At 38.3% G+C, this 12,032-nt stretch overlaps 1 protein-coding gene across 19 annotated transcripts in view; it reads left to right on the top strand.

Annotated features, from left to right (window-relative positions):
- PPP1R12B (protein phosphatase 1 regulatory subunit 12B) overlaps nucleotides 1–12,032 on the top strand; it is a 237,868-nt gene that overhangs the window by 117,385 nt on the left and 108,451 nt on the right. Inside the window, exon 1 of one of the 19 annotated variants that reach the window (XM_009189939.4) lies at nucleotides 5,195–6,875. The exons of the other annotated variants lie outside the window; for them this stretch is intronic. Coding sequence (XP_009188203.2) covers nucleotides 6,856–6,875 — 20 coding nt within the window. The 5' untranslated portion in view covers nucleotides 5,195–6,855. Of the gene's footprint in view, nucleotides 1–5,194; nucleotides 6,876–12,032 lie in introns of those variants that run through there. 19 annotated transcript variants of the gene reach the window in all.

Genomic DNA, 12,032 nt, shown 5'->3' with positions numbered 1-12,032 from the left:
CCCTTCACTGTTCATCTTGAAACAGTCTTCCAATTTCACTTTATCCATTTCTTGGCCTTCTATTCACTGTTCAAATATTGAAATAGAAATTCTACCCACCCCCCCAATCCAGTGAATTTTTTCTGGCAAAGGGCCCTGTAAACTTTCTAATTACAGATTCCTTAGTCACTTCATCTTTTACCTTGAATCCTGGCAATAATTATAATGTTGACTATTGCCTTCCTAAATTTTTGTTCTACCATAACCTCTCTGATAGTATTCTTTCCTGGCTCACTTCTACCTTTTCTGATTGCTCCTTCTTTGTGTTCTTTTTAGCACTTTTTTTTCTGTGAACACCTTAGGTATTGTTCCTTAAGCTTCCTTCTTTTCTCTCCTTAGGACTCCCCCTAGCTGACCTCATCCACTCTGATTGCTGCAGTCAGCACTCAGATCTCTCTCTCTCCAGCTCAGACTTCTTTTTTTTTTTTTTTTTTTTTTTGAGTCTTTCTGTGTCACCCAGGCTGGAGTGCAGTGGCGCCATCTCGGCTCACTACAAGCTCCGCCTCCCAGGTTCACGCCATTCTGGGGCCTCAACCTCCCCAGCAGCTGGTACTACAGGTGCCCGCCGCCACGCCCAGCTAATTTTTTTGTATTTTTAGTAGAGACGAGATTTCACCGTGTTAGCCAGGATAGTCCCTATCTCCTGACCTCGCCGCCTGCCTCGGCCTCCCAAAGTGCTGGGATTACAGGCGTGAGCCACCACACCTGGCCCAGCTCAGACTTCTTTGCAGAAGTTCATTATACTACATGTAAAGAACTTACTTAGGACAGCCTGACTTCATGTAGGCACTCCGTAACAATAGCCATTTCTGGCTGTTACTTTATCTCCTTATTTCTTATTTCCTTTTCCCTTTATTTATCTATTTAAAGTAGTATTATAGGCATGTATTTCTGTAAGGGTTCTCAAGTCCTCTTTAGAAAGAGAGAATAAGCAAACAGGTAAACCAAATCTTTCTTTCCTCTAGCCTTAAAAAGGCAAGAGAAAGTCTCTGTTCTCACTTTCTTTTAGAAATCTCTTTGCTAATGGTCTTACATGTCACCCAACTGAGAACTTGGAAATCAAACTAGAAGGCTTTTCATTATTTACTTCTCATATTTAGTCTGTCACCAAGTCCTGTCTTTCATTCTCCTTCAGAATCCTTCAATTCCATCCTCTCCTCTCTCTGTTAACTCAGGCCCTCCTAACTGGGACCTTTGGCCTTCCTCTCCCTTGCCCCACCCCACCATTCCACCATCTACAGTGAAGCATTAGTGATCTTTCTAATATGCAAATCTCATCCAGTCACTCTCTCCTGCTTAAAATCTGAGAATGGTCCTGCAAGCAATGTTGTCCTCCCTTGTTTTCTAGAAAGTCTCTTATTCTCTTTAGATTCTGCCCAGATCACCCCCCCTGCAGCATTTTATTCCTGATACTCCTCAGATTTCCTCTCCAGAGCTATCTCTTTGTGGCATTTTTTTGTCTTAAATTTTAATTATCAACACTTAGTATGTCCAACTCCCTTACAAGATCTTGCTTCAGAAGAGACATTCATTTTCATATGTAGTATCTGGAACAGGTAAAGAAGTGGTGACTGGGCACGGTGGTTCATGCCTGTAATCCCAGCACTTTGGGAGGCTGAGGCGGGCGGATCACCTGAGGTCAGGAGTTTGAGACTAGCCTAGCCAACATGGTTAAACCCCATCTCTACTAAAAGTACAAAAAATTAGCCAAGCATGGTGGTGCTCGCCTGTAGTCCTAGCTACTTGGGAGGCTGAGTCATTTGAAGCCAGGAGGCGGAGATTGCAGTGAGCTGAAATCGCACCATTGCACTCCAGCCTGGGTGACAGAGCGAGACTCTCTCAAAAAAAAGAAAAGAAAGGTAAAGTGGGAAAATGGTTGAATAGAATGAACAAAATAAGTGCATGAACCAATACACTATTGACCAGACTTTTAAAATGGTAAATAAATATGTAGGAAATTAGGGTCAACCCTAAAACAAAACTGAATAGCTCAGATTCTGAGTTTTATCCATAACGTTAATTCAGTTCAATAATTGTTTTAGAGTACCTAATAAAGAGTAGGCACAATGCTAAATTTTAATGATGTAATGATAAAGAGTAGTCCTTACCTTCCTAGAACTTCGAGAATGGTGGTTAGTTGTGGGTAGAATAGCACTTTTTTTTTTATAATCTACAGTTTAGTATAGTGGCCAACATCTGACTTAATGAGCTAAGACAGTTGTTGGTTTACATATTACTTTCTAGTGTGAGAAAAAGTCAATGTGTTTCTTCAACAGTGAGTTTTAAAAATAACTATTGGGTACTAGGCTTAGTACCTGGGTGATGAAATACAATAATCTGTACAACAAACTCTGTGACATGAGTTTACCTGTGTAACAAACCTGCAGCACATGTACCCCTGAACCCAAAATAAAAGTTAAAAAAAAATTTCCTTAGGCTAGGACTGGGGTGACCACCGAGTAGCATGAGTGAGGTTTGGAGGGTGACAGAATTGTTCTGTATCTTGATTATGGTGATGGTTATGAGACTTTATGCCTTTGTCAAAACTCACAGACCTATATGCTAAAAAGGGCAAATTTTACCATATGTAGACTTACCTCAGGAAACCTCACTCAAAAAAGAAAAAAAAAAAAAGCCACTGAGTCTTAAAGGAATTTGATTCATCTGCAAAGTAGGGTAATTGGAAAGTGAAAATAATAGACTTATTTTAGAGGCTTTCTCTGAAGATAAATCTAATTTAGGTCTATTAGGGAGTTCTTTCTTTCTAGATCCTTTCGTTCATAATCTGAGCTAATGGAAAGTTCAGAAATCCCTGAAATTGCTAGCCAAATTTTGTGTATACATAAGTGCTTTTTTAGGGGTAGGAGATTACATTTCTTATCTGATTGTTAAAGATGGGTTAGATTTCAATAAAGGTTAAGAACCGCAGGTCTAAGAGCTTTTCTGCTTCCCCAGGTACCCCCTTTTTCCCTACTGGAGGCCATCCTAGTGATTACAGGAGCTGGAGACCAATTTCTAGGAGTTGGTGAGAGTAGAAGAGTCTGTGAATCTACTGGTCGTAATACAGAGAGTCCATGTATGCTAACAGAGGTCTTTTCCTGATTGCCTACTTACACAAGTTAGAACTCCTTTTTCTACCACTTCTGACCTCTTTTCTCTCTCTTTGCCCTCTATGGCTGACCAGTTATTTTCTGGCATATTTAACTTCCTTTAGTATTTAGCATATACTGAGGAGTACTTGTGCTTTCTGTATCACTATCAACTATGGTAATAAAAAAAGTGTGAAATATAAATACATCTCTTTTATGTATATCTTACTGTTTGGAACAGTCCTTTAAATATTAATGATCATTTTTCAAAGTTAAAAGTTTCTAACCTTAACTTTTTTTTTTTTTTTTTTTTTTTTGAGACAGAGTCTCGCTCTGTCGCCCAGGCTAGAGTGCAGTGGCCGGATCTCAGCTCACTGCAAGCTCCGCCTCCCGGGTTTATGCCATTCTCCTGCCTCAGCCTCCCGAGCAGCTGGGACTACAGGCACCTGCCACCTCGCCCGGCTAGTTTTTTTTTTTGTATTTTTTAGTAGAGACGGGGTTTCACCATGTTAGCCAGGATGGTCTCGATCTCTTGACCTCGTAATCCGCCCGTCTCGGCCTCCCAAAGTGCTGGGATTACAGGCTTGAGCCACCGCGCCCGGCCTCTAACCTTAACTTTTAAAAAATTTACAAAATTTTCCACAATAACTGTATTTTAAATAGAAAATAAAAATTGCACATATTCTCACCATCAGCAGTATCACTGCTAACATCTTTATATATTTTATTTATTTTGAGATCATGCTATATACAGTTTTTTCTTTTAAAAAATTATTGGCCAGGTGCGGTGGCTTATGCCTATAATACTAGCACTTTGGGAGGCAGAGGTTGGAGGATCACTTGCACTCAGGAGTTCGAGACCAGCCTGGGCAGCATAGTGAGACCTCATCTCTACAGAGAATTATAAAGAAAAAAAAACTAGCCAGGCATGGTAGCCTGTGCCTGTAATCCCAGCTACTCAAGTGACTGATGTGGGAGGATCACTTGAGCCCAGGAGGTCGAGGCTGTAGTGAGCTATGATCGTGCCAGCTGTACTCCAGCCTGGGTGACAGAGCAACACCTCATCTCAAAAAACAAACAAACAAAAAAAAGAAAACAAAAAGTTATTAAATATTACAAACACCCAATCTATCCATCTTCTGGTCTGATCAAATCCCAATATTTTGCCATATTTGCTTCCGTTATTAAGAATAAAATATAGTTAAGCCCCTGTGTATCTCTCCTCAGTCTCATCCTTTGATTCTCTCCCTAAAATTAATCACTATCCTGAATTTGCTATTTATCATTCTCAAATTTTTATCACTATTATTCATTTGCATACTTATATAATCTTTTACATATTTTAATACTTTATATAAATGGTATAATCAGCACACATCATTCTGAAACTTGCTTTTGTCACTTAGCATTCTGTTTGTTCATTCTAAATGCTTATTTTAATCCATTGTATAATTATACCACAGTTTGTTTTTGTTTTTTTCCTGTGCTGATGGACATTTAGGTATTTAGATCTTTTTTTTTTTTCTTCCCCTAATACTAATGATGCTGCTGTTTACATTCTTGTTCATGTTTCTTGACACAGACATGCAAGAGTTTCTCAACAGTATTTATTTCCAAATGGAATTTCCGGGTCTATAGGATAAATGCATCTTCATTGGAGCATGATTGCTCTCCTGTTTACTCTCACCAGCAATGTACATGATTTTCTAATTCTTTACAGCTAGGTTAGACTTGAATTTTTTTGTTTGTTTGTTTTTTGCTGCTGCTTTTTTGGTCATCTAAGGAAGATAAAATCATTTCTCATTTTAATTTGCATTTTGTTTTTATTACTAGTGAAACACCATTTTCTCTTATGTTTATATGCTTTCTGGTTTCCTTTTTTGTGAATTTCCTGATTATGTATTTTGTTGATTTTGTTGTTGTCATTAGGTTGGTTCTTTTTTAAAAAATGGGTAAAAGTTTTTTTATATATTCCAGATATGAATATTTTGGAACTTCTGTATATGTAGTACTTTTTAGTTTGTCTTTTAATGTCTATAATATTTTATCACATGAATGTTCTTTAATTTATTTAACCATTCCCCTTATTGTTTGATATATAGGTTATTTCCATATACATTTTGTATGTTTAATTTCTTGGGCTATCTTGTTAAAGAAAAATAAGTGGTGGTGCTGAATTTGTCTTGGTCTGCTTTGCGGTAAATGATAAATATTTGACACAGTTGGCCTGGTACAGCTGATGTGTATGAAATAAAGCAGCACTCACTGGCCTTGTTGGTGCTTGAATCTGCCATTCTTACCATCAGTAACACTTGTTCTGACCAGGAACTAACTGTAGAGTGACCTACATAAGTAAAACATTGTTATTGTGAAAGTGGCTTTGGCACTTGAGGCTGATGTGTTTTTAATGAAACAAATATTCAGATGGAAAAGAATTAAAGATGATATAGTAGTTATCTAAGGTAGGTCACAGAAACACTAGACTCACACTTTCTCTAAAGCAAAAGGACTTCTCTGAGCCATAGCTTGGTGATATATAACTTAAGAGTCTAGAGCAGGGATCAGCAAACATTTTCTGCAAAGGACCAGATAGTAAATATTTTAGACTTTTCAAGCCACATTGCTTCTGTTGCAGCTGCTCCCTTCTGCTGGCGTAGCACAGCAAGCAGTAGTCATACAGCCTTGCCCATTCATTTATGTGTTGTCTATAACTGCTTTGGCCTCACAACAGAGCTGTTGAGTAGGCCTGCAAAACCTAAAAGATTTACTGTTTGACCCTTTACAGACAAAATTTGCTGACTTCAACCTCTGCAAACTCAGCACTCTTTACATTTGGGGCCAGTTAATTATAGGTCTCAATTCAAGAAATGCTTAGTTTGGCTGAGGGAAATTCTTTCTTAAAAAATTCTTAATGGAATTGTAGCTTTGATTCCTTGCTTAAACGTCAGCTCTGATCTCAGTGTTAAATTAGAGAGGCCAAAATGACACATGAGCATTTGAATGCAGTTGTCCTAAACTGTGAAATCAGATCGTATTTTGATATGTGACACATATTAGATCTAGAAATCTTCCTGATGTGTAGCTAGCTTATCAAATTGAGTGGTATGTACACTCTTTCTCTATCTAGGTTTAACCCATTTATAGCAGATATGAAATTTGTTCCTGCATTTCTGTGTGTCAGGTGTTCCTTTTTTATCTATCTCTTCACAGCTGTTGGCATTTGCCAGCTGGCTATGCCTGATCCTCAAGTGAGGCAGTATTTACAGCTCACTTGGATGGATGCAGCAACTAGGGTAGCTCAAGGGCAGATGAAATAGGATCCACAATGAGAATGCTGCATCTCTCTTTGCTCTGTCTTCTTTCACATGAGGAAGAATTTCTCTTTCTCCCCTCCCTGTCAGATGAGAAGTAGTATTGATTGGTTTGGTACAGTGTATAAAACATGCATCTAATGGAATGTTATTTTGGGAACTATTAGCAGCATTGGCTCTGCCGAGGCCCAAGATTTTGCCTTCTTTCCGTTTTCTCCTCCCCTTCCTTCTCCTCCTCCTTAGTAGCAGCTCCTTAGCAAATTACAAGCTTTGCCTCTGGCTTGCTGTATAGCAGTGGCAGTGCAAGCCTTTTCCAGTTTCCAAGGGAGACCGGGTGCTGAGACTGCAGTCTTTCCCAGCAGCCACTTACCTTTCTTGCTATTTGCTTCCACGCGTCTCTTGACCTTCGTTCTGCTATGCAGGCCTGCTCGAGGAGGTAACAGCCTGTTTTCTTGGAGCTCTCTTTGTCAAAGGGGACAGAGGGAAAGTAGGGTGGTACAGGGTAAGGCATACAGAGACAGCAGAGTATAAATGCTGCAATTGGGAAAAAGTAGCTCTAAAGTGTGCTGTATCTGTGAGCTTGTTCCTATTTGCTGTATCTATAGAACTGTTTGTAAAGGTGGGAACCCCAACACTATATCGTACTACTTAAAGTACCACATATAAAAATGTAAGATTACTGTAATACTGCCTCCAGGAAGCATAGGAGAAAAATGAGAACTTTGAGAAGAAAATGGAATCAATTGCTTTTAAACTTAGCTGACTAACAAATTGCTTTTTTTTTTTTTTTTGGGAGACAGAGTCCCACTCTGTCGCCCAGGATGGAGTGCAGTGGCGTGATCTCACTGCAACCTCTGCCTCCCAGGTTCAAGTGATTCTCGTGCCTCAACCTCCCCAGTAGCTAGGATTACAGGTGTAGGCCACTATGCAATTTTTTCTATTTTTAGTAGAGACAGAGTTTCACTGTGTTGGCCAGGATGATCTCGAACTCCTGGTCTCGGGTAATCCGCCCACCTCGGCCTCCTAAAATGCTGGAATTATAGGCATGAGCCACTGCGCCCAGCCACAAATTGCATTCTTGATGAAATTTTGTTAAGTTTATGTTTTGTGAGTTGGATCTGGCTTTCAGGTTTGAGGAGAGGGCTTGGTAATATTGTCTTTTAATTGGGTTATTGGGACTTCTAGAGCTGTGATGTGCAGTATGGTAATCAGTAGCCATGTGTGGCTACTCAAATTTAAATAATTAAAATTAAATTTAAAATTTAGTTCCTCTTTTAAGTGCTCAGTGACCACATGTGACTAGTGGCAACCATATTGGGCTGTGCAGGTATACAACATTTCCATTATCACACAAAGTTCTGTTGGACAGTACTAAAGAAGGTAACCTATGAAATATAAAAAATTTAGTATTTGGCCAGACTGAGGAATAGACATTTTAGTGAGGAGACTTAGAGGCTGTTTGTTCAGAATCAGCATAAATATGGATTCACCATGGTTTTAAAGCTAAATGAGGTCTTTAAAATTTTATATTTACCCCTTTATTTTACAGATGAAGAAACTAGAGTTCCAAGAGATTAAGTGATTCTCTTAAGATCAAACAAGTAATTAACGACAGAGCTAAAACTAGAACCCAGGTACTTGTTCTTTCTATTATACCATAGTATTAGCCTCCCCTTCCCAATTAGGAACAGCAAGGAAAATTTGAATTAAGATTTACCTCATAGGGTCCTAGCAACTGTAGAGTCAACTGCATCCTCCAAAGAAGAATTTATCCCTAATATTTTTAACGTTTGTAGTTTGTTCATGGCAGTTTTATAGCATGTTGATGGAAATTTCTAGAAATGTAAAAATCATACTTTCCCAAGAATGGAGTGTTGATTATGACAGACTTTTGGGAAATGTCAGAGGATGCTAGGAGAAGTTTACTGCAAGACATTGTTATCCATTAGTTCCCAATATTGCAGGATTTGGAAGAAAAAATGTCTTGCTACATAAATCTACATAGCTAGAATACCATGGTACTGAGTGGAGGAAACAGTGTTCATTGTGGTGCAATATAAGAAAAGCTATACCCGAAGAAGGAGAATATGGTTAAAATCCCTTTAGGTATATAACATTGTTACCTTGGGTGTTTTAGCATCTCCTTAGGCCTTTGTTGACTCGTCTGTAAAATAGGAATACGTTTTTTGTGTCTACCTGAAGTCTTAAAATTAGATTAAATGACGTCTTGAAGTCACAAAGTCTGTAGGCATAGGTCTGTGATTCCCATTATCTCCCTAAGTCTGCCCCCCGTCCCCGCCCCCAGTAGCTATCCATATATACTTCCATGTTGATATCAAAGAAGGTTTTTTTGGGATCTCCGAAAAACTTTTGTTGATGTGATCTTGTATTAATACACACATATTGGCTGCGCATGGTGGCTCATGCCTGTAATTGTAGCACTTTGAGGGGCTGAGCCGGGCAGATCACCTGAGGTCAGGAGTTCGAGACCAGTCTCGCCAACATGGTGAAACTCCGTCTTCTCTACTAAAAAATGCAAAAATTAGCTGAGTATGGTGGCATGCGCCTGTAGTCCCAGCTACTAGGGAGGCTGAGGTGGGAGGATTGCTTGAACCCAGGAGGTGGAGGTTGCGTTGAGCCCGAGATCGTGCCATTGCACTCCAGCTTGGGCAACAGAGTGAGACTCTGTCTCAAAAAAAAAAAAAAACAAAAATAAACGATATAGTTCAATGAATGATAAACTATCTTGTAAGACCATTAGATATTCTGTAATTAATGACCACAGCATCCTCAGTGGTCGGTATTAGACATATACTATAAAATATTTATATAGTATGTCTTTAACAATGTTTGTATATATTATGAGCTATATAATATATAAATATAGTAAATTTCTATGGTTGAGCTGTGGTGGCTTACCCTGTAATCCCATCACTTTGGGAGGCTGAGGCAGGGGGATCACTTGAGGTCAGGAGTTTGACATCAGCCTGGCCAACATGGTGGAAACCCCATCTCTACTAAAAATACCAAAATTATCTGGGCCTGGTGCCACATGCCTGTAGTCCCAGCTACTCGGGAGGCTGAGGCAGGAGAATCACTTGAACCTGGGAGGCAGAGGTTGCAGTGAGCTGAGATCATGCCGTTGCACTCCAGCCTGGGCGACATAGCAAGATTTTGTCTCAAAAAAAAAAAAAAAATTTTTTTTTAAATAAGATATATACTATAAGAGACATCTATAAAAGCTATATACTCAACTTAGTTCCTTTCCTGTTTGGAGTGAACATATTTAAATACCATTCTCTCCTCAACAGATTTGAGGTATAGAACTCTAAAGCTACTTCAAAACCCAATTTCCTTCTGGATTCCAGACAAAATTTGTTATCATTCTAGAGAAAGCAGCGTTGTTCTGTCCTTGGAAATTATGGTTCTTTCTTTTTCATTCTTCTACTTGGAGTAGTTTTATTTTACTTAGATAACCCTATGAACCTTCATGGAGAATATTTCAAGAGAATTAAGACCTCTTCCAAATGAATTAGCCATACCTGGTAAAAATAATTAAGGGGAACTCTTTGATTAAGATGTGATGAATATTGTAGCACACCTATCCTTTCTTTATTTTCCAAGTTATTACTGATGAGCTTTTAATATGACAATGAAAATAATGTAGTAGTAAGAGTGTTGGTAGTGATGATAGTAGTTCTGGTCATGGTAGTAGCAGCAAACATGTGCCAGGTTCTATTCTAAGTGCCTTACATGGGTTTGCATTTAATCTTCACAATTCTATTAATATATCTGTGTATATCTATTACAACTGCTCATATCTTCATTGTATAAGAAACTTAGGTGTAGAGTGCTTAAATAATTTATCCACAGTCACCTACCAAGTATGTTGAGAAGCCATGGTGTACAAACAGGCAGTATGATTTTTATGCCAGGGTACTTTATCACTACACTATACCTGTCAAAAGGTAGTTTAGGTCTTTTATTATTTATTGTGACTTTTAAAATATTCACTGGTGATTTGCTGGATGTTTTGTACAACTTCCTTTTTCTCTTTTTTTTTTTTTTTTTCCTGAGACAGGCTCTTACTCTGTCACCCTGGGTTAGAGTGCAGTGGTGTAATCATGGATTACTGCAGCCTTGACTTCCTGGGCTCAAGTAATTCTCCCAAAACAACTTCTTGAGACAGAATTTGCCCATTTATAATGTGTGAAGGGGCAGTATAAACTTTAGAGGCAAAGTACAAAGTATATCTGTGAAGTCATGCTTAATTCTCTGTAATCAATTATTTGAATGCCACTGATTGTGTAATCTCAATATCATAACAAATACAAATAAAAATTATTCCTGCCCTCTAGGAAACATAGTAGGTAGAGATGGTAATAAAAGGACTTTGGCATCTGAATTCCTTCCCATGCTACTAGACTGCGAGTGTTAGCCTAGTTTTATCTGGATGCCAGAAGGTGAGGGGACAGATGAGAAGCCATGGCTTCCATTAATTTTATTTCTGTTTTGTGAGACTATATCTGTCTTTGCATGGCGATGAAGAATCCTGTAGCATTCAGATTCATGGATGGCTGCAGTGCTTCTCAGAAAAATCAAGGAGTGTGGAGTGTGGGCTTGCTCTACATAGGGGTCAGCAATATTTTTCTACAAAGGGCCACACAGTGATTATTTTGGCCTTTGCAGGCCATGTTGTCTCTGTTGCAGTTTCTAAACTCTGCTCTGTGATTCCAATAAAACTCTATTTACAAAAATGTTGCAGGCCAGATTTGGCCCAAGATCATAGTTTGCTGACCACTGGTCTAGATTTTAGAAAGTGTTACAGAAGGACCTAGTCTCTACTGAAAACGTAGTATGTCCTCAACATAGTTATAAGTTAGGCACGTTACTTCCATGATCCTTGGAGTGTCCATCTGAGGTAAAGAAAAATTAATGAAAATGTTCCTTCAAAAACATTTACAGTTCAAGTACTGGAATGTATGGGTTTTGTTTTTATATATTTTTTCTTAAATAGTAAAACTCTCATATATTGACACAGGTTACAGAATAATATGTGTGATATTCATAGTATATAGTTTTTTTATAGTTTTATAGTTTATAAAAAACTATATATAGTTTGTATAGTATGTACATACAATCTGGACTTATATGCAGCAAAATAAAAATGGGATTATCTCCATGTGATAGAATTTTAGTTGATTTTTGTTTTCATATTTTTGTCTGTTTCTTACCCCTGGGAAAAAGTGTGATTTCACATGTGTGATTTCAAATATTTAAGATTCCAAGTCAGGTAAAATCCTCCTGATCTTACCTACCAGGTTTTTACGGGATATTTCTCTCATTCAAAAAAGACTCTAGAGTAGGCAGTAGGATAAGGGAGTTTGAACCCTTTTTCTTTCACTGTGCCTTCTATCCTATATGCAAAGAAGAGATAAAGGTCAAGAATTCAGTATAATAGTGATACTGTATGTTTTACAGGTAGTAATAACATGTAAGTAGGTTTGCTGGTAATCCAGACAGAACTTCATGGGAAGTTAGTTCTCACCAATTCCAATATCTGGACTACAGCTTTAGTTTTGGGACTTAATTT

Source organism: Papio anubis, chromosome 1 (genome assembly GCF_008728515.1).
Source record: "Papio anubis isolate 15944 chromosome 1, Panubis1.0, whole genome shotgun sequence".
NCBI classification, from domain to species: Eukaryota; Metazoa; Chordata; class Mammalia; order Primates; family Cercopithecidae; genus Papio; species Papio anubis.
This window is presented reverse-complemented; position numbering and strand designations above follow the sequence as displayed.